At 39.6% G+C, this 26312-nt stretch overlaps 1 protein-coding gene across 2 annotated transcripts in view; it reads right to left on the bottom strand.

The window, feature by feature from the left end:
* The window catches only part of DSEL (dermatan sulfate epimerase like), a 44811-nt gene extending 19233 nt beyond the window's left edge, over nt 1-25578 (bottom strand). The window contains exons 1-2 of one of the 2 annotated variants that reach the window (XR_012585702.1): nt 25102-25578; nt 13731-24384 (exon numbers count right to left, since the gene is read on the bottom strand). Coding sequence is in view for 1 of the 2 variants with exons in the window: in XM_074576556.1 (XP_074432657.1) it covers nt 19769-23419 (3651 nt within the window). In the remaining variant the exon portion in view is untranslated. Of the gene's footprint in view, nt 1-13385; nt 24385-25101 lie in introns of those variants that run through there. The other variant, XM_074576556.1, reaches the window with a different exon arrangement.
* Nucleotides 25579-26312: the final 734 nt, after the last annotated feature.

Here is a 26312-nt window from a genome sequence, read left to right as displayed (position 1 = left end):
AAGTTATCATGTACTTGCATATGCAAGTATACTTGAATACATTTTGCAAGAGCACATATTTCTGCTGTTAACTTTTTTTAAAGCTTATTTTCACCCACCAGTCAGTCCCTAAAGGAGGAATGCACTATTTCTTGTTCAAATCAGCATTCTAAAATCATCAGAAAAGAGGGCATGCTTGAATACTGTGGTAAATAATCTATGCTAAAAATCACTTGCTACTTTTCAGCAAGGAAATATTAACTTCTATCCTGATTTGAATCTGCATAAGTTTTTTTTTTAAAAAAAAAAAAAGAATGCAGTAAATTGGCTTTGAGGAAGAACTTACGTTTCATTTTTTTTTCTACCCAATTTAGGATGGCAACCGTTTCAGACCTAAAAATAATGCTTGGAACTTCTTAGCAATTTTAATTTTCTGAAATAAATAAAATAGGGACAGTCACAAAATGAAGCATAAGGCAATACAGAAGGCTGAAGAAAGCAGTTCTCAACTGTAAGATTATTGTTAGTATTTCGCAAGCATTAGCATAAGGAAAAAATTATTATACTCTTTTCCTAATGTTGCATTTCAGCTCACTAAATAAATTACTGTAGTTAGACATTAGTAGGTCACCTTGAATTAGGCATCTACCGTAGCCTCCATTTTTAAAGAGCTTGCAACTAGAGTATAACAAGCCTAACCTGGGGGGAAAACAGCACTTTTATAAATAGGATGCTGGGAAGTACGGCATCTGATAGATGGTGATATCACAATGACACATCCAGAAGCACTCACCATGTTCTTTACACTTATTTCAGCGTGGATGACACTGTATCCCATGATGCACCAAACACTGTCTCCCTGCTGTTCTTTGGTCTTCTCACTGGGACAACGAATTGCTCCAGAGCACAGCAGGGAAGGACGGAGCTGGGCAAGAGAGCACCAGAGGGTGGAGGGAGCTCTACAAAACAGGGAGGGGAATACATCACTGAGAAGATGTCTCTGTGCTCATGAAGGAAAGGTCAGACAGGATGCTGCCTTTGCCTTCACTGGCATGCTCCCTTTGCCTTCACCTCTCTGCTTCCTCCCCCCCTTCTTTAAGACTTTCAACTATGAGATATCTCTCTCTCTCTCCATTTCTTCCCACTTCATTTCTCCCCAGTTCATTTCTCCGAAACCAATTCCACTGCTTCAATTACCTCTGGATCATGAGCTCTTCTTTCAATATCCATAATAACAGGCAAACCCATGCATTCGTGCTGTCACTAAAACACAGGGAAAACTCAATACACCCTAGGAGATGACTGTCTTATTGCTGTTTTGTACTCTGATAATATACTTTCTAATATATTGTGGAAGAGAGATCTGTGGTAGTGAATCTTATCCTGGACTTTCATTCTGGAAGGTCCATACTGAGAATGATATATCCCTTTCTGATACGTGCATACATCCTCCATTCATTGGAGTTTCACAGGAGAAATCTGGCATCTTTAGCTCTCAACCTGAGTGGGGGGAAAAAGTGGTCAGTGCCAGACACAAAGCAAAGAGTCATATTTACACAGCTTGACAAGAGAATGCTACCCACATAGTGTCTGTCTTGCTTCTTCTGTTTCTTTCAATCCCATGCTTTCTTCTGGCTTTTTCAGTATGTCCCCTCTGCCCTGACTGCAGACATCCCAAATCCTTTTGGCAGCAGCCAAGAACTTCTTTCTTCTAGAAACAGCAAGTTCTTTGCTGCTTTGTTCCTTACATTGAAGACGTTAACAGTCCTCTTTATCACTGTCTGCAATTTGAAAAATGCTGTGTAGAGACTTGAAGCAAAGTCTATCATTCCCCATTGAGCAGGAACTCAGCTATATTTTCACATATGCAGTTAAGCAGCAAATGTGATTTGTCACTGTGGTCAAAACCATAGGTGCAGCAACAGTAAACGTGATGCGAGAGTTTGCTATATTAACAACTCAGATGGGGTGAGAATGCTTATATGACTATCAGTCAAGTCATGAACCTAGCCACTACACCATTTTCATAGTCATATCACAGATGGATCCTATGGCTTTTTTGAGTTAAGTATCTTCACTGAAGGCTGAAGGTCACCAAACACTGCTGTAATCACACAGATAATTTGTAAATTGGGCAACTGTACATCCTGCTTGTGCTCTAGAGTGTTTGGTTTGTTTGGGATACAAGAGTTTGATGTAAACAAAAAACAGAGAGGGCCCATTTGGTGCTGCCATACAGATATGTATCTTTAGCCCTTGCAGAGGGACAAAGAACTTCAAGCCAATGTGAATAACTCAGGTTATTCAAGGATCTGTCTTTCATGGCATTATATAGTCCAGAGATTTCTGGATGCCTTTCCTAACTGAAAATGTCTCATGACACAATAAGAGTACGCGTGACTAGATTGTACACAGCCAGGGATGCGGACTAGATGTCTAATATAATTATTTAAAAGAATCAAGTGCACCCATTGAACCATTTCTTTGGAAATAGGACTTAAACATCTAAGACAAACAACTTGGTAACACTGAGAAATGCTGTATTTAGATAACTTTAAAAAGCAAATCTTTTCAGGTCTCCACCAAAGTCTACCTAGTCACAAAGCAACTTTTATGGGACACATCCTCTCCTTTGTACAATCTTCTTCCTATGGACAGACATACAGCTATATGTTCAGAAACTAGACCTATTTATTTCTTGATAGGAAGATTACATGAGATGGTCATGCAGGAAACAGCATTGAGAACTCTAGCACTGTATTCTAAGCAGAAAACATTAATTCACAAACAGTATTCAGAGAAGGACACGTTTGCATAGACAAGGTATCTTAACATTGCGTATATTTTACCTATATACTTGTGAGAAACTTTTCTATAAAGAGAGAAAAAGAGAGACAGGGAGTGGAAAGCTCTGCATTTCTTATATTCCTGAAGCAAGATAACAGCTCTTGAACATTTAAAGAGTTAATTAAATGTTCTCATACCATTTATTATATTTTTTTTTGAGCAATGCTGTGCAAAATCCAGGGGTGATTCTACTTTCAGAGGTAACAAGAAACACCTTGTGCAGATTATCAACCCGGGTAAAAATTTTAGAAGTAAACTATTAACTTTGAATCCCAAGTTGCATTAACTTTCAGAACAAAGACAGGCTGTTCTCTTAGTATTTGTATTAGCTTATTAGCTTTGCATTCACTATTTTGTCCTGAAAATTCACCCATTCTTCTCTGTGACAAAGCTGAAAACTAGTAGCAAGTTTCAATTCTAAGAAAAAATAAACTTGATGTTGTTTAAATATCACTGGAGTGTTTATTTGGACACTTTTATTTGTAAACAGAGGCCTTGCTTTGTAGAGCAGCGTCTGAAGTTTTTTGCTATGACTTGTAAACACTCAGTTAATATGGTCGTAATTTATTTATACCACTTCTGTGCTTAACATGCAAACTTTAAAATCTCTCTCTGAGAATCAGAATACAAAACAGAACTTGTTACAGCTGCAGAAAAAGGCAAATATCTTTAAAATGTGATTAGGCAACTTCCCCTTCGATCGCCAAAGGAAAACTAACTTGGAGTCATAATGTTACCATCTAAATTTGTGTTTGCCCACATCTTCAACACTATGTGCAGCTCTAGCCCCCTTAGAAAAGATAATAACAAAAAATCAGATAAGGGAAGCAAAGATGATTACAGGAATGGAATGCTTTCAAGCAAAGAATGACTGAGTAAACAAAGACTTTTCAGCTTGGAAAAGAGATGACAGGAACCAGGATGGAAAGAAACACTAAAAGATGGCACTTAAAGTAAGGAATAACAGCCCTGTTGAACTCCTTGCCAGAGGACATAATAGATTCTAAATTTTACATGGGCTCAAGGGAAGACTGAAAAAAAAATAATGGAAAAGAAATCTATTTAGATTTGCTAAATACATCTAGCTCAGTCCTGAGGCTGGGAAAGCGATCAGAGAAAGAATCCTATTTTTACCCTGCTCTTACTCTTCCCTAAGTTTTCACATATGGCAACTACTGGAAACAGCACGCAGAGTTGAATGGTCATTTGCTCTGACCCTTCCTTCTTTTGTATTAAGTGGAAAACTTAATTTGTCTTCACTGAGTTATGTTAGGTGTTTAAACAAACTCATATCTTTTTAACACTTGAAGTCTACTTCTCCCTAACTCATGTCCTGATGGGGTAATTTCATTCTGAAGGAGAAATCACTGATAGAAAATACGGCATTTCTCCTTAAGTCCTCTTTTTCTTCTTTATTCCCTTCTCCACGCTATTAATTTGGAGGAGACATGCCAGTGGAAATGTAGCTGTGGGGCTCTAAAATGTCCAACCCTAATTCATCTGTGTTAGGGTATGTGCATGAGGAAAAATGGGCTAAGATCCATGTCCCTCGAACCTATAATCTCTGCTCTGTTTATCAAATGGGATAGAATTTGTAACTGTAGAGACCTCAGGAGTGCTTTTCTCATACCCATTGCTCTTGCTGCTGGCCCAAATTTAGCTTCAGAAGGCTGGAGGCAAGAGAGCTGTAAGCTGGCTTGTACACACTAAAACAGGCATACATCAGCTTTAAGAGCCAAAGTGAAACTCTACTGACTTTAAAAAACACTTATTAATTGAGCGTCTGGGGACTGAGTTCTAATAAGCCAATAACAAATTTGGGCAGAACAGCAGAACACCTGTAATTCTGTTTCATTGTAATTTCTGTAACAGCTGTTACAGAAACTTGCTAAGAATAAAGAAATTTCACTTCGGGCCTTTGTCTTGAATGATGCAACTCAGAATCCTCTTTATGAGGTGATCTTATCATAAAGAAAACCTGTGACAGGAAACCAAACAAGCATTATGGCTGACATGCTACGGATATAGATTCAAGAGAATATAGAAAGGGTTCCTCTGAGATGAGAACGTCTCAGTCCTCGCTAAGGAGTAAATCCTTTCCCTGTAGGCAAGAGAAATGCCACTTTATGCAAGTATACGCTTTGCAGTTCCATCCAAAGGTTAGGCCCATCAATCCCTTCTTTTATCTGGCTTGAAATATCATTGCAAATTCCGTTCTGGATTTTTTTTATTCATGTTATTTTTTGCATGGTTATTTTACTTGGGTGGTCTTTATAGGATGTTGTCTAAATAAGTTCTAATCTCATTCCTGATTTTATATAACCAGATCTTCTGTTCAGCTGGCCAGCACTGAATCACAAGCATCATTGTGCGTTCATGCAGCAGAAAAGACAGACAAGGACTGGCGTGCACTTTAAAAGAAAGAAGGAAATGAAGCAATTAGTAAACAAACCAAACTGCTACTACTTGTCAAACAACCTTGCCTTTATTTCCTAACATATCAACTTCGATGATGTCTGATTTAAACCCTTGCTTCAATTTCACTTGTACAAGTTTCAAATTCAAGAATATTATTTTTAATTCTGAGCTTAAATTCGGAATCTTTAAATGAAACTGAGCTGAAACTGCTGGAGTTTTATCGATTCACCGTTTGAAAGCAGTACAGGTAACATCCTTTGTTATCGTGCTCTGTAAACCAAATACCTCCACTGTTGGCAAGTCTCTTCGGGATATGACTACATTATCAGATCTGGAACACGTACTAAGTTCCGGGATTTGCGTGCAGGATGTAGCCATGAGATGAACCCGAACCTGTAGATTCAGAGATCATGCAAAAGTGCCCTGAACAGAAACCAGCTCCACGAGTATGCTACCAGGTGGTTCAGCACATAGGTATGGACATAGATTAAGAAACACGATTTCTCACAAAACCATATCAGGCATGCTAAGCAAAAGTTCTTTAGCATTATTATTTCAGTCAGGTCTTCAAAGAGAGATTTAAATCTAAAGCTTAGCAACCACTTGGCCTATCTTTTAATCTTTTAGACCTCTGTGTTCTATTTTGTTATCAAAGGTTTTTCACTATTCAAGTACCCAAAGCACAGAAATAGGTATCGAGCTAGTTCTTGCGCAGCTTTTAGATAAAGATCCAATATCCTTATTTATTCTCAGAACAGGGACTGCCATAATGCCTTGTAAGAGAACAAAGCACTGTGTAGTTCAAGTGCCAGCCAGTATTTTCCCTTTGTGTTTCTGATTGCAGACTGATTACACGACGCTAATGACAGCTTTTATTTATTTATCGAAATGAACAGAAGCCAAAACACAGAAAACAAAAGAGGTTAAATCTTTAGGGAGATCACTTTTCCCGGTCGTAATAGGGCTGCGGACAGTGCTCCTTTTTCAACTACAGAAAGGAAGCAGGAGGGGGTCTTGGGGGGCTGGGGGGGGGGATCCATATAATGTATTGCATAGGCTGTTTTAGAGTAGCTATCTTCTGGCTCACCTCCCAGATGTTATGCCATCCTGTCATCAAGATGAAGTCTCTGTCCCACACTGACATTTCTTCTGCAGATAGAAGGCTACCTACTCTCAGCTGTTGTAGCCCTGCTCAGCTTCATTATCTTCAGTGATACTATGCTAATGTGCACTGGTACAGAGTCAGATGCTCCTTGCTTTTGGAGCCCCTTCTAAAATGAGAAGGTGTTTCTGTTTTTTGAGGATACATAGATATGTAGCTGTTTATTCATAGAAAATAAATAAAAACCCCAACTCAGTAATTAGATGACAAAATCGAAAACAAAGAAACAAGTGATGAGACATAGTAGGAGTTCGCTACGTAAAATTATTTTGCTACAATCTAATTTCATAATACTGAGGCAGGACATCTAGAGATTTTGCAAATGACATCCCAGTCTTAAAGTATTTCACTTGAATTGCTTGGAATTAGCAAAGCTCTCATCTCCCTCACTCTTCCGTATTATTTTTAGTAGCTCATGGAGGTGCATATTTTATTCGCCTACTCCTAATGGAAATCTGTGATCAAAAAAAAAAAAAATTAAAACCAAAACTAACTTTCAAGATATTACACTCTGAGACCTAATTTGTCTTTAAATAAAAAAACCAAAAAACATACAATGCTAGTCATTTTCATTTTTGTAAAAAGTGCTTAGTTATAAAATAAAATGAGGCTTCTTTACAGAACCAACCATGCTGTTCTCCTTTGCAGAAACCTGAAATGATAGCCACATTGCACAGCAGCTAATTTAGAGAAGTGGTATCATTACAAGCATTACAGCAGGTGCCTATTAACATGCCACACATTTGCCTCCTTGCAGACGGGCTGGAATCTCAAGTCCTCTACAAATTATTCACATCTCATCCCTTTTTTCTTCCTGTTGTTCATCTCAAGCTGCCCCTGCCTTTTAATTCACACTGGGTACTTCCCACCTCTTATCCCTGCTGTCAGCGTTAAGTCGTGAACCTGGCCTTGTACATGCCATACCTTGTACATACATTGGCATATTTCACCAGTGCAGAACCAATGCATTAAGGACCTACAATGGTATCTTTCACCAACATGGGAAATTAAGGGAGTGGAGCTTATACCCTCCTTAAGAGACCTGAATGAAGGCACTTAACAGCATTTATTTGATCAGTATCTTAATCAGTGCCTAGCCTTTGTGCTGACGCTAGCCACAGCTATCAACCTGAACCAGCACTAGAAGCTGTGCAGAAGTCTGTTCTTTCAATTTATTTGTCTGAGTTGTGCTGTGTCATGTACTTACAGCCTGATGAGTTGAAACATTGTGTTTCTTATATTCCAGAAAATTACCTTTTCTGTTACATGACTAGATCCCACACTTGGGCATTTTCAGTCTTTTAAGAGCATCAGTCAAGGTCATGGAAGTTGTGTGATTACCTCATATGTCATGAGTTAAAAGTAATTTTAAGGGCTATTTTTTTAAATGCCTTCTTATTTGTGAGTCTGCAGGGTGCTCACAAGTAAGAGATTTCCAGAAATGTATCCATGCCCTAGGAGGAAGCAATAAGCTTACTCTAGTTTATATTTACGCCTGCATAGCAAAGGTCACACTCCTGAGGGTCATCACATTGCATGGGCATTCTGGCATATATCTTCTTCTCCAGCTATGTCCCTTTTGCTCTGATGTGCTGGCAGCAGTGAAAGACATAGCATGAAAAAACTCTGCTAAGTCTTCCGATGAAGAAAGAGATCACTCTTTCCACAGCTTTCAGTGTGCCCTGTGAGCGCAATAAAAACGAACTATTTACACTGTATTTTTTGGCAATGCTAAAATGCAACCAATGAAAAACTCCAGGCTATAGTCTACCCTGTGTTGACTACCTCTTCTGTCAATGCATAACATGAGCTAGCATATCACCATGTTTTCCTAGTGCCAGCAGATACTGACCTCAGTTGGAAATACATACCCCAGTAAAATGTGATTCTATATATATTCAGGCAAGAAAAGTAGTTATTAGGAAAGCCTGTTATATATTATTATGTATTGACTAAAATTACTTTTTTTTCCTTCTTGAGACAGCTTTTGTGTTGGCATCAGAACACCAAAGAACATCCTATCACTTCATCCTAACAAGATGACCACATAAGAGCAGAATGAGAAGTCATGTTTTGCCTTGATATTCACACTTGGAGAGTTAGTTCTCATTTTGATAAGAAAATAATCTATTTCTTATATACTAATATCTTGGGTAAAGATCTTAGGCTACTTTTACAATCATTTTGCAGTAAGAATTGAATGGTCCGTCGTTAAAATAATATATATTCTCTGTTGGTACTGAATGCAAAACATAAGGAGTACTCTAGAGTCCAGAAGTAATGTTTAATATGATGTGCTAAGTAAAATACTTTAGCACTTTCTGCAGGATCTCTAGAATGTCCATCACCCAGGAAATGTTTCTATTTCACAGGATTACAATAAGAAAGATTCGAGGTATCACTGAGGATTTCTTTTCAGAGAAGTACACTTGTAACTCAAAGTCAAAAGAGATGCAACCAGTACAGGCCATATGCTAAAGACATTTATAATAGTTTAACTCCTATTTATTTAAATTCAATACTCTCTGGCCAATTAACCAAGTTTGAACCTTACTGAAAGAATAAAAGAGTAGCCCTATTAGAATTCTATGTGTCTGCAAATTTTGGAGGGGCACAGTTAAGTTAATTTACAGGTGAACTTACTTAGGTGAGTGCATTTTTCTATCAAAATGAAAGCAAAATGTTCAAGGTTCACTCATAAATAAGATGTGCAAGAATAAAATATGATAAAATATTGACAAATTTTCTTGCTGTGTTTGGCAATGTTTTAAGTGCTATGAACAGATTTTGCCTTAGAGCAAGAAACCTATTAGTTTGTTGGCCACCCTTGCCACAGTTGAAATCACAAAGGGTACAAGAGAAATTGCATAAGATTTGGTTTACCACAGAATTCCAGTTAGGAGCTATTCTTAATAATAATAATAATAATAATGATCATCATCATCATCAACAACAATATATATTTGTTTTGATGAGGTAATGTTATTTTATTTTAAGTAAAAATGGTGTAATTTCAACATAAATGATACAATTATATCAATAAAGGTGCTGTGAAGAAAATAAGGTTAAATTCTTATGTTTCTTTTTGTTGGTATAAGAAAACATTTTGAAGTGTTATAGTTTGCAGCCTCAGTTATATTCTGACTACTTTCTCTAATTTGTAACGTTAAGAAATTCTAAGAGATTCCTTTGCAAAAATGCCTGAAAGCATGATTTCTATTTTTAAAACAATAGAAGGAAAAACTAACAAAACAGTTCACCAAATTCACTCTTCATAAACAAATATGTCTTTCTAAAATAGATCAACAAAAGTCTTATAGGGAAATTACACAGCATTAAAAAAAAAAAAAGGAGGAACAAAGGATGGCCAATGTGAGAACACTTTCAGCTAAAAAGCCACACTGGCAAAAAAGAAGTGCTTCATTTGCAAGTAAAACATAAGCCACAACCTGAACATTTCCCAGTAAGCTGCATATATCAGTCTGTTTTAAGTTCTAAATTCAGAGCAAATTCAGTGTATTTGCTAAGAGTCTTTATCACCTTAAAATCTCTCTGCACTTCACTGCATACATTTTCTGTGTAAGACTTAATTCCACACCACAGACGTTGCTTGCTTCCCAGCATTTTGACTCTCTCCCAAAGTTATCAGGACTTTATGAATTTGATAATACGTATGCGCAACAAATACACTACACCACACTACATTTGATCTTAGCCAAAAGGTCAAGTCCCTCGCTACAAGAAAGACGTTTGGAGCGCATGCAGAGAAGGGCAATCAAGCTGTTGAAGGATCTAGAGCACAAGTCTTATGAGGAGCAGCTGAGGGAACTGGAGTTGTTTAGCCTGGAGAAAAGGTTGTCAAGCACTGGAAGAGGCTACCTGGTGAAGTGGTTGAGTCACCATCCCTAGAGGTATTTAAAAGACTGTAGGTGTGGTACTTGCTGACAGGTTTAGTGATGGACTTGGCAGTGATAGGTTAACGGTTGGATTCGATGATTTTAAGGGTCTTTTCCAACCTAAATGATTCTATGATTCTATGATACTATATTGCAAATTACTATGTTTAAGGATAAGTTGCACGTGATTCATACAAGCAGACTGAGATTTGAGCTATTTAAATTCAACTTCCATTACTCCCATAGAATTACCTATAAGCCTTATGTAAATTACTGGATTTTTAATCTCTCAAATATAGACGCTAATAGTTATTTACAATTTGGACTATGAGATCTTTATAGTTATGGACCATTTGTCGCAGTGCTCTCACACTTACTCCTAATAATACACCTGTAATAGTTTCAAAAAATAAAACCAAAATTGAGTTACTAAATCTTCACTGATAACATGAAATAAAAGCCAATAAGTACAAGAGTAACTGCATGGTATCTAAATATGGGTAAGACTATCTTTTCATGAGGTTATTACATCTGATTTCAGTTAAAAGTTGTTTGTGTATCTAGCTGATTCTGTTTCAGAAGTCATATTGGTCATATTTGTACCTGTTTGTCAGGATACATTATAGAGCATGAACAGTAATAATTTAATAACACACTCAATAGCAGTCCTGCTAAATTGATCCTACAGATTTTTTTGAAGCTTTAATAGAATCTGAACATCTTTTATTTTATACATTATTTATTTATTTATATTTAACTTTAAAGGGAAATGGAATATTTTTTCCCTTTTGTTTTCCTTGCACCTTTAAATCCAAAAGAAAATTGCACCTAGATTAATCTGAGGCACTAACGCAATGATACGCATATATTACCAATTTAAAACTGTACCTTTCAGTTATAAACTTCTCAAGGGAGATTCTGCAAAGGATGCTATGAGTCTGTTGCTATGCACAGCCAACTGAACTAAATGCAGATGAAGCAGATTGCTGGCAAACACTTTCAACAATCTGTGAACAATGAATATCAAAGCTTTTTCTTTATTGTCTAGCCTGGCTCTTTACTAATCATTCTATCCACTTAATGGGTTAAAGATACTAAGGCACAGCTACTATCAGAGAAAGATGGAATACAAATAGGTAAATTTGTATACACTGAAGTCAATAGGATCATGTAAGGTTTGCAAATGCACCCTGAAGCGATTTAGAGGTACATACACACATTCAAGTGACAGCAGCTCAAAAAGTATACCAACAAAGCCAGGGTATCTTCTTGTAGGCTTGCTCTTTTCTTTCAGTAAATGGAAGGAAATTCATCTTAGTCTAGACTGCAATTAAAGGGGGTCATGAAGGTTAGTAATTAGGCTGAGGAATGGATGAGAGTTACACCCACATTTTTAAAGATCTGATTATGAGACTGACTTAATCATGAGTAATTGATAGTATTCTGACTGTCTATAGTATGCATGTTTTCACATCACCTCTATTTTGTTCAGCAACAGTGTAGTCTGTTCTTCAACATGAAACAATTCTTTATTACAGAAGTCAACTTTTCTTTCAAGTGTGTCACCAAAGGATGCTGGCAGTTGAGAAACCATCAATATTGAACCTATACGAAGCAGGTAAAGCTCCACCCTCTCATTGAAAAGCATCCTTTGGTGCCACCAAGGTTGTAGAGCTACACTGGGTAATAGCTATATAGTTACAAATTAACACAGCTTGGGAGTAGAAAAGAATGGCACTGCTTTGAAGAAAGAAAAAAAAAAACAACAAACAACCAAAATACATCCAAACATAAGTTCCTTTTAACTTATCTTTCCATCAGTGCTCTTATGGTAATTAGAAACAGACAATGTTCAGCTGATCAGTTAAAGTGAGTAATAAAGTCTATTATTCAGGCATTCATAGTGCATGATATGGCAGCTCATTAAGATCTAAATATTCCAACACATGCTTTCAAGTCTATTCTCTTCAGCAGCACAGCATTTTGTTTCTCCTGTTTCTCAGTTCATTTCTGTGTACCGACCATAGTCCTTGCCAGGTCTGAGATTATGTTTCTTGAAATCAAGTGGCATCTGTAGGATGTAATTGATGAAAAGAATAGACTGGAACATCCTGCAACGCAACAGAAGGTTCAAGAAAATGTAACAAAATTAACATTTCAAACTAAGATTCAGAAAACATGGGATAAAATCTATTTCTAGGCAAGCTGAAGGATGGAAACAGAAAAAGGTCTAAAATCCCCCAAATAAAAAGCAAGCAACTTCTCTCTTAGAAATGCAATTAAGAGTGAAAATATTAATGGCTTTCACAAAAAAAAGTCTGCATTTATTATCTCTGACAGCCTGCCTTTTATCATGTTCTTGGTACTAGTTTCCTCTGAGCTTTGTACATTGGATTTACTCACTTAGAACAACCTTTCAGAAAATAGCTGGAAACAAATATTGCTGAAGAATTTGCAATAGACAAGACAGCAACATTTGTTTACAGCACACCTTGTTGCTCCTATAATAATAGGCATTTTCCATGTAACTCTGCCAAAAGCCAAAGTTGGGTTCAAGATTCAGAAGGTAAAAAAATAAAATTACTTGTGAGAGTCCCGTGACAAGACCTAGGATGAGCTATAAAGGATAAGCACATACCGCCCACCAAGTGCAAAATAATTCAGCAGCGACTAACAGAGAAGGCACAGGGCTAACACCCTCCAAAAAAAACTAACATTAAACCTATTTCATAGCTAAATATAACCCCATCAAGACTTAAAAAACATGCAAAACTTTGCTTTACAACGTGCTGAAGTTCACAGGAGAGAGAGAATCAGGTCTTATTCCTGCTCCTATGTTTAAGGTATATCACAAGCACCTTCTGCTAAATCAAATGAACAAAAAAAAAATCAGTTAGTTAAACCTGCAAAAATCTGCTTCAGGAAATTAGTTGCAGCTCAGTTGCACTTGCAGTGGTGCAGCAGCAATAAGGATGCTGAACTACCTGTGCCTCTGGATCTGATGTATAGTGCCTGCGCCAGCCCACATTCAGTAAGAGAGATCCAGAGCGCTGCAGTTATTCCAGTTACCTTGATTATGTGTCTTTTTTATTTGTTTTGTTTTTTTTTTTTTTTTAATTAAACACTGAAGAGAACATTCATGACTGCTGGAACTTGCTTACCTAACTTGCTAACTGTTAAATTGTTAGAACGGTTTCAGGGCCAAATATCAGTCTCCAAAAAAATTCCTGGATACAGTTCAGGAATTAGAAGAGGTACTATTCTAAATACACAGTTTGCATATAGCTACAGTGTTTATAGACTAACACATTTCAAAATTATGGGTTGCACCAGTTGTCCAGTTCCCAGTAACTGAGTGGGAAATTTCTCTTTTTGTTCTAGGAATACAGCTATTTTGTGTTCTTTTACTTAACATCAAACATACTTACTGTGCATCCAAGGGAAGATAGGATCAGGTCTTGCCAACAACACTTTCTGAAAGATAACAGTGGCTCCCATATTCTAAACAAACACAAGTAGCAATATTTAAAAAAAAAAATAAATACATACACTTGACCACATCACAAAGCTTTTTGATATCCTAAGTGGTGAAATAACCTAAAAAAAAATAAAAAAAAATAACACAAAAATTTTATTTTACTAACAGTAGTTTTATTTTATGCAGGATGTTTCATAAAATGTTGTTTGGACAGCATATGCAATAGAACTGTTCAGACACAGAAATCTACTTAGATGTAAGGCCATACACATGTAAAGCCAAATTCACCCCACTTCCTTTGAGGCCTTTCAGTAGGCATCTAGAGTAAGAGTTTAGACACCCTTGGCTTTTGGGCATTTACAAAGAGGTAAGCAATGTCTGCTTTACCTTTGAAGGCGACGCTCACTTTCCATTGATTCTAGAGTGACAATGCTCCCTATTTAGGTGTGAAAGTAAAATTACCTAAGGTGAGACAGATGAATTCAGGTTGTGTTCTTAAACGCCACAATATCTTTCTCAGTAAAGACAGTAAACTAAATGTTCAGTTCATACCAGCATAAATGAAGAACCTTTCAGAAATTATTCTGTTAGACAGGTGTAAATGAAATCAGACTGTCCTTGTTCTCCCACATCACATATAACTCAGCATATTGTCAGCTCAAAAGATGTATAGTTTAATTTAAAACCGTATCATTTCAGTAATGTGAAACAGCACTTTACCATTATTAAGTATTTTCTGAGACAGCACAAGATTACCCATTCACATCCTTTATGAAAACAGTGCAGATCACATATCAGCAAACTTCTCCTCACTAAAGAAAAATCAAAGTCTTGACATTTGAAACGGTGATTTGTACATTATTTTTTCTATACCTCCTTTTATGAGTTCATAAATTTATCACACAGGCTACAGGTAGCTTTGATTAGGGTTACAGAGCAATTTATATTTTTTACATTATTAAAATGCATATCCTTTTTTCATCAAATAACAAGAACACTAATCTTTCATAATCATTTCTTATCTTAATCACTTCTTATAATTTCTGCTGTTTTGGAATATTCAGGCTAAGTAGATGATAATGGTTTGATGATAGTAGATGATAGTATTTTGGCCCTGTTGAAGTCAATAGCACAACATTGATTTAGGTCAGCTAGGCATCATTCCGCTTATGGCCCAATTCTGAACAGCTCACAATTTAGGGATTTGATCCATGACTCGTAGTCCATGATATTCCATACTGAAATGCGATGAAATGGAATTTGAGATTATAAGAGTCTCCAGCTAGACTCCTCACTCAGAAAACAGACCATTCTTTATAAGATTTAAACAAAGGTTTTAGTCTGAACCAAAGCTAAAAGGGGGTCCAGAGAAAGGAAGGAAAGCTTAGGATAACCTGATCACAGAAGTGTTAAGATGCACTACTTATCCTTTTGAAGAAAATAATTTTATGTGTAATTAAAAAGAAATCATTTTGATAAATTACTTCTAAGTCACCTAAATAAATATCATAGTTTCTAATTATAAAATATTCCAACATATGGAACCCAATATATGGGCCACTCGCAAAGGGGCTAATTTTTGTAACTTACAGAAGTATTGAGGTAACATATTTTTATCCTTAATCTTGGACTGTGTTCTTCAAATGTTTTCAGCAAATTAGTATTATATTCAAATTATGTATGTTCATGGTCATCAAATAAACGGTGTCTCTAAGACTAGCACTGAAAATAAATTAACTGTTAGGTAGAGCCAGGACTCTCCTAGCAGTCAGATCATTAAGTTTCAACAGCAAGTGAAACCGTTTTTATGGTTAAAAAAAAACCTGATCCATGACTGCAGCTTTACCAATCAGTGACCAATAACTTCATAAAATCTGAAGCACATTTTTTGTTTGATTTGCATTCTAACACTATCAAAATAGTATTACACTGTCAAATGAATTCTGCCATATGTTTTACACATAATTGAGGATCTTGTACAGAAATTCAACTCTGGATCTGGCAAATTAACTGTTCAAGCATAAATCTGACAAGGACTGCATGCCAACTGTGTGCTAAAGAGGGTGAAAGGAACCAATCTGACCACGATACTGAGGCTCATCTCCACAGACATTGCTCTTGGAAAAAGCCTGCTGGGAGCAATAGAGGCATTTAGGTACGCTCAGAGACTATAGATTCATGTGATTTGATAGAACTCTGAAAGCCAAGACCCATGTGCATCTCCCCAGGGCCAATGTCGCTTAGTTACAAACTAAGTAAATAACTGAAATGTTTTCCTCTGCGTTTATTTTTCTTAGGCTTCCAAATATGATTCAGAGATGTAAGCATTTAAATAAAGCCTCCCTTTCTCAGATACGTCAAAATCTTAGCTGTCTCATAATTGGACAGTTGAAACTACAATATAGTACAAATAATTACCAACGTTTAACACAGGGAGAAAAAGGAAGCAAAGTTAAGATAAAGTACTGAGACAAGTTTTCATGATCATCTTTATGAAAGTGTAACTGAAAGCGCCAGAACACTCTTCAGTACAATGCACTTGAACAGACATGCTTTTCAAAAAGGTCTATCAATTCTTAAATTTCACTGACAGTCTTAAACATTACTATACGGAGACAGGGGAGGTTAATTTCTGTGTCTATGTAGTGACCGTTCTTCCTCTGGATGCTAGAGACAGAAAAAATTTTGAGGATAACTGCACGCCCACAAAATCACTTAATACTATCAAATTGCACTTATATTCTTCATTCACGGAACCACACTAGTCTCAATGAGAACATTTGCATAAGAAAAATAAAAGTTCTATTTAATGACCGATTTGACTTAAGATCAGCACAGACAAAAAATTGGAATTTATCCTTTAATAGACAAAGGCAAGTTTATTTTTTTATTTTTTTTATCACCAGGCCTCCACAGTATTCCTGCTTCTCCATACCACAACAACTGTCATTTTATGGATGGCGCCACTGAAATTTATTCTACAAAGTCCCAGATCTGCATCTTTTAGTGGGCATTCTTGTCAACCATATGCGTGTTTATTCAGCTTTCGGCTGTGTCTCGGGTTGCTATTCATACAGGTAGAAGGCCACAATCCCAGTACACAGTCATTCAGCTCCATAGTTGGGATGCCTCCTGTCTGGTACTAACTTCGGTCAAGTGGTCATGTAACTTAACATCTAAAACTCAACAAAACAATCATTTGATTGCAAATTGGTGACTTCCGTACCTTAGGCATTCCTACCCTGTTGTTTTCAAAGACACTGCTTTTCCTTTTACATATTTTTTAGCATAATGATTTTAATGCATTTGCCCTCACAACAAGATCTAAAAATAAAGAAAAGAATTCTCTTCCACCTTTTCACAACTGTATAAGGACACATAATGCAACAAAATCTGAATAATGGATGATGCATTCTTTGAACCAGGAAAGTACAGTACAGAAAAGAAATAGCTCCTAAATCTTGCATATAATGACGACAGCAACGATGCTATTATGAACGTAAGTGCATGGAACAACCTGCATTGCAAAAGCAGCACAGATGATGCTCCCAACAGACAATTCTATCCACCCTAACTCCTCAAAAACAAACAAAAAGTTGGTTTACAGGCTATTGTGTCATTTCATGTCACTTTCAGAAAGGGATTTTAAGATGTCTTTATACTTCCACAAACACACAGTCAATCTGATTGCTTACCTTCTGCTGCCCTAAAACATCTGACAGAGAAAAGCCTTTTCATTTTTCTGATTCTAGAGCATAAATCCTGGAAATAAAAGGAAAATGCTGAAACTTATTCTATCAAGTACAGACTGTACAGACATCAATACTTTTTTTTATTTTATTTTAAGCATACAATCAAAAATGGTTTCAGAGAGAAGCCAATTTGAGAGAATGATACTTGGAAACCAAAGTTTCACTAACATGTCAGTGTGTATGAACTTGTTTAATGCATCCTTTAACATGGCATTCCACCTAGCCAGAGGTAAGACCTAGGACTGAAGGGGGAAAAAAACAACTGCTGCTAGTAAATGACAGCTAAGTTATGGTCAATGAGACCACAAATTATCAATAGCTTTATTGTGCTAGAGGCCTATTTTGACATAGTAATGACTGGCCGAGAAAGAGCTATTTTTATCTAGGATAAAATGAGACATCACAACATGCTCCCAAGGATGTGAAATGTACGTATGGGAGGGACAAGACAGCAAGGTAAGACAGGGACATAATAGTAAGATTGGAAGGAAAGGCAAGAACTCTATATTGAACATCAGCAAGGGTACCTGTAATCTGTACAAAGAAACTCACTGCACTTTTGACATTGTCTAATGCTTACCACCCAAATAAACAGTGATTACACGCATATTTCAATATAATAAGCCAAAACTCTAATCCCAGCTCCCACAAACCAACTGAGGCATATTTCAAGACAATTCCATTTGTAATAAAAAACAGATGGTAAAGGAAACAGATGTCTCTTTGTGATCTGATTTACACATCTGCAGACGTTTACAATATGCATGCATTTCCAAAGAATGCTGAGCAAGTTAAATTGGGAAATGGGAATTTTTTTTCTTAATGGGCATGCGCAAACTCAAGAAGAAAATAAGCTGTGACAAAGACACATCTATCCTGTCTAGCCTATCTGTTTCCAAACCAATATCATATTACAGCACCATGTTAAAGAAACACAAATCATGATAAAAATCTGACAACTTTGGAAATAGTTTACTGCAGGGAAACATCACTCAAATGTGAGGTGGCTGAGGGATGGGTGACTTCCGGATTTCTCCCCTCTCTGAAAGAAGACCTGAGGTTAGCAATGGTTGTCCTTCAGAAACCCATTATACAGAGAAGCAAAACATCCCTCAGCAACACAGACCTGGACATTTATTTAAGATCTTCTAAATCTCAAATTGCCATTTTATGCAGACATCAACAATAAGCCATTGACAATATCATCAAATATTTGCACTGGTCTCAGTGAAATTATGCACAAGAAACAGCAAAGAAATGTGTTACAAAAAAGAAGGATGGAAGAGTCTCACTCAAAAAGAGAAAATGCTTGCAGAATCTCTTAGACAAGAGGTATCAGCTAAAGCAGTGCAAGGAACCAAGATGTTAACCTTCAAAATTAAGTTAGGTTGAGGCAGGTCAAAACTACACAAAATCTTCTCCAAATATAACTGCTAGTTTGGGAGATCTTGTTGGTTTCTCAGATTTTGCCCCATTTCTTTTTCTCCGGATACAAAGGGTACCACATTGTCAGGCATGGAGAATAAAGTCTTTCCTCAAGCACAAAGCCCAATTTAAGTGCCACATCTCTGAGCTGAAAGAACCATATCCTATAATGATATTCAATATCCACGTCCATTCCAGTCCCAGGCCTTTCTGCTGAGACTGTAAATAAAGAACTAGATTCACTCAAATGTTCTGGCTGTTTCCTCCTGCTGAAGGGATGCTGCACAGCCTTTAAGCCTCAGCTTATGTCTGTTTTGCACCACTACAGTGACCAGTGAGACACAGGCAGAATGCATCAGTAAACCTGCCCACGGGGGCTAATTATCACCATTGGGAACTGGGCCAGTTTAACCAGTTTAATTTCATGTAAGCTGTCCTACAATCATCAGATGGTAAGTACTTTCAGGAGCTAACCACTTGAGCTGGAGTCAAACTGGTGAGCTGGAGGTGAAAAGCTCCATATTCTATTACTAATCCCCTGAGCTATAGAGTACCCAGCTGGCAGTTCTACAAAGGCTCACACAGCTTTTTTTGAAAGGCAGCAAAAGTAGTTACAAGGTTTTTTTAAAAAAATAAACCAAACCAAAACAAAAACCCCACACTTGCAAGAACAACTATCTTTTTCTTAAAATAATCTCTCTGAAAGTAGCAGACTGTACACATTTTACAAGAATAAACAAACTTCTGTAATATTTATCCACAAATTGGGAGTCGGAGATCATTAGTGCAAATTTCTGCTGACCGGCAGCATTTATTCTACAAACTTTGGGTATCCTAAGTGGTCCATTAGAGAAGAACAGATATCTTCAATCCGTCTAATCTCTTCATGAGGCATGTTTTTTTTCCATGCATGAATGCTACTTGGTGAAATTTCCCCTTCATAAGGAAGATAGAAAAGACTGGTGGAGGTGGCAAATAATATTTGGTTTAAGCTAGCAGGAGGAAGAGGAATACCAAGAAAGGCAAAAATTGTTTCAGCCGTCTTCTGAGGAAAGCTCACAATATCTTCAAACTTCACCAGCTGATAATTTGTTGTCTGCAAGTCCCCATTTATTCTCAGTGCCGCTGCTGTGTTTGTGAGCCATAAATAGGACAACACAGAAACTGCGTTTGAATTAGAATTTGAAAGTTCTTTTCTTAATGATTCATATTCAAAGGCATAGCCTTCATTTAAACTACATTTTCCTTTGCCACTTTCCCCTTTAAACATTGCAGCCAAGCGTTGTGGAACATTTTTCAAGGAGTAAAGGCCTGGCTTATTTTTGTACAACATTGAATAGATCCATGCCCGTGGGTCCCTTACTACATATAATGCTCTCATTGACGGTCCTAGGATTTCCTGAAAGAAGGGAAGCTTTAATGTCCAGCTCCCACTACTTAAACTAAGCACAGGTCGTGCATTAGGATAATAGATGAGGTGCCTTCTCAGTTCCCTAATATATTCGGCATCTTTATCTTGACTCCCTCTTGCCCTGCTTCTTTGCTCTGACAGAGATTCTCTCTTTTTCGATCTTTTCCTTTTGTCCTTGCTTATGGCAGAATGCTGAGCAGCTTTACTTCTGCTAGCTTCATATAAATTAATGTTTTGTAAATGTAATTTTGTGCCTCGAACTAGAGACTGGAGCCACCCCTGGATAAGACGAAAATGACCGTTCTGAACATCAGAAACCTTCCATTCACATGGATCTACAAAGGAATCAATTTCAAATTCAGTCTCGGGAATTTCGAGATAGGGTGTAGGTATTCTGATGTATAAGAAGTCACTGGTATTGAAAAACAGCTGTTTTAAAATTTCTGCTCCAGAAGCAGGAAGTGAAGTAATGATCACATCTGGCAAAACAACAGGGTTTCCTTCTAATTGTTTGGCTTTATTGCCTTTATCATGTTCTAGCTTTGTCATGTCACTGCTCCATTTTGCACAGATGGGCTGAGTACACATGCTCCACACATCCACCAATTCAATAAGCCACAGTGTGACAACCAGTATCAGGATCCAACGCAACATTTTACTGAAGGATATGTAAAACCGCCATTGAAAAGCCAGTATGACCAAACTAACACCCAAAATTAACCCTGCAATTATGTTTACTTTAAATCCAAATGGGAAACCCACCCTATGTTTTTTTATCTGTTTTTCCACAGATTCAGTACCTAGACCAAACTTTGTCACTTTGTTTTCATGAACTACTTTGGCAAAACCACCAAATCCCAAGTAATCCAACCTTGTCTTTAAATTCTGATATTCAGTCACAACAGAGATGGTATTTTCAGTGTTGTTGACACTAAGCGAAATCTGAAATCCTGATTTTGCATTATCTATGAGTCTGCAGTTAGAAACATTGACATATGGGCCATAGAAAAGGTAAACAATCCTTGTAAGTGTGTTTTTCATTGGAAAGGTAACATTTACAAACTGAGTCCATCGTTTTTTGAATTCAGCAGCTTGTTCTGCCTCCTGTATCCTAGCAACAGGACTACTCCCATGATGATCAAACCAAAACATCTTGTAGTGGGCATCCCACACATCCATCATAGCTCCATTGTATTTGTTCTTAAATTTATAAGGTATGTATTTAAAATCAATGTCAAGATTATGAAAAAAGGCACTGACAGAATTAACAGGGGAGTCTTCCTCCTTCTCGATATGGTCTACTACTAACAATGTCTGAGAATTTAAGAGCAGCAAAACGCGATACACACTTTTCAATTTCATTGCTGATGTGTAAGCAGATACCGCCTCACCACTCACAAACATCATGTCTCCAGCCTGGGAGGCTGTTATAATTTCTCCAGTTGAGTCTCCAACCTCGTCACCAATCCACTTCAGCCACTGGGCACACTCACCAAGCTGTCCCTCCCAAGGCTGGTTGCACTGGCTCGTAGGAGATGGAGCAAAGACCAAGACATTGTTCAGGTGGCTGAGTTTAGGTCCATAGAGAGCCTCAGATACAAACACCTGTCCATTGGGAGCAAAAGTGAAAGAGTTCTGATCGGGATGTTCATGTCCGGGATTGAAACTTCTCCACCCATCAATCCAGGCATACGGTTGAAAGTGAACGATATCGTAGACAGCACGTCCACCGAGTTTTCCAGACTTAAAGGACACAAAGGTGTTTGTCTGACTGTTTGGCAATCCAGCCCCATAAGTAACAACTCCCCAGTTAGGAAACACGTGCATTTTAGCAGTACCATAATCAGGAGGTGGCTGAGGAGTGATTTCGGCAGCGTACCAAATAAATTCAGTGTGTAGTGTACTCCACCTCTGTGCAGTGGATGGCACCATTGGCCCATCCTTGGGCCTGTGTTTTCTAATCTGCTGTGCCAACCAGTTGCCAGCTCCATTCTTCATGATGAACTTATCCAAGAACACCAGCTGGCTCTCAGGACCATAAAACCAGTTGTAATTAGAATCCGCTACACCCACAGTCCTCTGAAAGCCTGGTAACAGGGTGGCATAGTAAAACCAAAAGTGCATTTTGAGCCAGTTATTCTCCAAGTTGTTAATACCAAAGTGACGCTGGGCCAGGAAAACATACTGGGTTACTGACTTGGCGGTGTAACTCCCATAAGCTACTCCCTCATCCAGAGACCCGTCTACAATATGATTGAGCAGAAACATTGTTTTCTCCATCACATCAACAACAGTGTGTTTCCAAATATTTGCCTGAGATCCTTTGTCCATCCCTGCAACTAAAGCCCCAATAAGCAAAGCAAGCATATTGGTTGCTTGATGATTATGGAGAAGCTGCTTTCCCCAGGAACGAACCTTTGAGTACTCATACATTTCCTCGCTTACAGACCATATCTTCTCCAGGTATTTTTGCCTTCTCTCTTTTTCCAGTGAATTATACAAGAAGTCAAAAGCAGTGGCAAATCCTGTTAGGGAGTGGCCGAGTGGCACTTCATCTCCAGGTGCATTCTCAACCAACCAGTTTTTGTAGCCAGCCATTCTATCCATATATTCCAGGGCAAAATCAAATGCAGCTTTATCTTCAGGGCACAGCAAACAATAAAATGCTAGAGGTGGCAGATTGTTACCATAAATCTCATTCCACTTTGCAGCAAAATCAACATGCTTGGGTGGAGGTAGGTAGTATGATGGGTTGGATAGCATAACCGTCACCACACTTCTGATGGCTCTAAATAGATGCGAATGGCTTGTATGAGCCTTCTGTCTCAGTGCCTGGACTTCTTCAGCGTCGAAATACAAGCTTGGATGAAGAACTGGTTTCTTCATCTTCTGCTCAGCACTAAGACCTTCAAGTTGCTCTTTTTCATACCGATCTACATTTTCTGTGAAAGTCACCCAATCAGAGTAATTGCTTACAGATTCTTCAAAAGCGAAGACAGCAAACATTGTTAATGCTAGAAATAAAGTATGCCCCATGAACATCAGAGCCATGATCCATTAGGCTGCTCCTCTTCCCCAGGCATGCATTTCCTAACAAAACACAATGTTCAGATATCAAACTTTGACCCAGTTAGTAAAAAAATTAACATCTTAAGGCATATTTTTAGGAGAAAAAACTTAGCGTGTACTGTGCATTCTAACAGATACTCAAATTACTTGCAATCTGCGCTACAACATTGAAATAACAAGGCTGTCGAAAATTTAAATCTCAGGTGTCTTGTCAGTTCACTTTTCTCAAACACAACACTACAGCATAAATACTAAAATAAGGGAAAAAGTACAATCTCTAAGATACACATATAAAACACAGGTTGACAACGCTCAGTAAGAGACTGAAACACCGTCTCTTGATAACTTGAAAAACTTGACTTGAAAAAAGGAATTGGAGTCATGCATTTACTTTTTTAAAAAGCTTTCAATCAGGTCAAATTCCACTTCTAGAGCTGACAAAAACTCCACTGATCACAAAACTATATAATTTATTCAAAACAATGTGTTGCATTTGATGAAATAGGGAATTTACAGCACTTGGAAAACAGACTTCAAAACTGAAGTTATTGTCTTCAGCCTTCCCCTTATCTCAATTTCCATACACACTCTTTCCATCTTTCTCTTTTAGGACTCATGGGAGAGTAGGTAGGAAAAAAAATTAATAAAAAATCAACATAGGTCATCCATTAGCTCCTTTTGATGAAACTGCAGTGCTTTTAACCGCTATTCCCCTTTGTTTGTAAAAGGTGCGTCTGAACTAATAGTCATAGAGTATCGACATATTTTCAAGTCTTCTTTCATCTTATCTTCAGTCAATGATGCCCAAACTTTGCCTCAGTGATTCATATAATCCTGCTCCTTCCATTACGAAGCAAAAGGAAAACATGTGAAAGAGGCAGAAAGCCAACGTTTTTTTGTAAAAAGAGCAGTTTCGGGTTTCCTTCCACTTTGCATGTTGGTTCTTTCTGTGGAAACAGAAACAAAAGTTCTCTGAAGCTGTACAGGTGTCAGAAAATATTTAAAGTACTTAAGATAACAAAGTATTGCTAACTTCCTAGGAAAGATGAGTTAATACACCTTTTCTTTTACAGAAATTAAACAAAAAAGGAGCATTTTCAAAGTTCCACAGAATTTATCTCTGGCAAAACAGAAATTCAAATTGGCTACTTAAGCTCGATTTATTTCGCCTTTTCCTGCGTGGCTGTGAGGTCTCAGGGCGTATTTTCCTGTTATGCTACCAGGAGCTACCCAAGAAAACAAATTTGAAACACGCCACCAAAAAATTAAATGGAGCTCAAATAAATTAATTAATGAAACAAAGTAAATGTCATGTACGTCTCCGTAATACCACACGCGCGATTCTGCCGGCGACAGGAAGGCGCGGAGAGGGAAAGCAGCCAGACCGACCCCCGGGGGCGGTCGCCTCGCCAGCGCCGGGACGAAGCCTGACAGCCCCTGACAGCCCCTGCCGCGCCCCCGCCGCCGCCCGCCGCCAGCAGAGGGCGCCCCCCGCCGGCTCCGCCGCCGCCGCCCCTCCCCGCCGCCCCGGGGCCGCACAACTTGAACAAGTTTCGGCGGCGACCTCCCCCGCTGCGGCCGCCTCCCCGAAACATCCCTCCCCCCTTCCCCCCCTCCTCCGCGGCCGGGAGCCGAGTGCGTCCCCGAGTGTCACCCCGTCTTACCGCAGCCGGTTGGGCGGGGGTCGGAGCGGCCGGAAGCCGCCGCGGGGCCGCGTCGCTCTGCCCCGTCCAGGGCGGCCCGGGGCGCGGTGCCAGCCCCCGTCCGGGGGGCTGCGGGTGGCGGCGCCTTGCGCTCGGCTGAGCCGGGCTGTGCTGGGCTCCGTCGCCTTTCGCGTCGCCGCTACTTTTCACCCGGGCTGGCCGCAACTTCGGGTCCTTCTGCCTGCCCTCCGCCGGCGGCTCCCCGGAGTTGATGGCGGGGGAGATGCGGCGGCGGGGCGCCCGGCGACGGGTGCGGGCAGCGGAGCAAACTCGCAGGGATGTCGCTGTAGAGGGGCGGGGAGGGAGCGAGGGAGGGAGGGAGCGAGGGAGGGGAGGCGGCGGCGGGGAGGGGGAGTTGGCAGAGCCGCCCCCGGCGGAACAGGGATGTGCCGATCCTCCGCGCCGTCCTCCGGCGGCGGGCGGGCTCCCGGCCCCGCCGCCGCTCCCGGCTGCTCCTCTTCCCTGCGACTGCGTGAGCCGGCCGCCGAGCCCAGCGCCGCTCCCGGCGGCGGATGCCACCGCCGCCACTGCGCCTCGGCGGCCGGCTGCCGGCGGAGCGGAGAAGAGAGGAGCCCGGGGGGCAGGGCCGGGGCCGGAGCTGAGCGGGGGGGACACGGACGCAGCCCGGAGCGGCGGGGGGGAGGCGGGGCCCCGCCGCCGGGGCGGCTCCGGCGGCCGCTGCCCCGAGAAGGCGGTGAGGGATGGCGAGGGAGGGTCCGGGGGGCGAGGGTGGAGCGGGTCCCGGAGAGGAGGGCAGCAGGCAGGTGTGAGAGGGCTCTGTGGAAGAAAAGGTGCCGCGGGGGGGTCGCCTCGGCGGCCGGCAGGGCACGGCGGCGGCCCGGGGAGCGGCGGGCAGGGCAGGGCAGGGCGGCGGGAGCCGTCTCTCCTGTGGGTAGCAACTTTGTGAGTGCGGAATAAATACATTAACAGTGCTCCGGTTATCTCAGAAACCAGGGGGATACGCAGCATCTGCTTGTTGCAGCGGTCCCGCTTTTTATAACTACCTCCCTGCTCGGGCACTTCATTTTATGCGATCCATTAAAATGGTCCTCATTCAGCTTTAGCTGACGGCTTCTGAAGTGAAATATAAAACCGTAATGAGGTGTAAAAACCTCTGCCCCTCAACTCATTCCCGGTCAGCGACGCGGTGAAGGGCCGGTGGGAAAGGCTGG

This window comes from Larus michahellis, chromosome 2, assembly GCF_964199755.1.
Source record: "Larus michahellis chromosome 2, bLarMic1.1, whole genome shotgun sequence".
Taxonomy (NCBI): domain Eukaryota; kingdom Metazoa; phylum Chordata; class Aves; order Charadriiformes; family Laridae; genus Larus; species Larus michahellis.
This window is presented reverse-complemented; position numbering and strand designations above follow the sequence as displayed.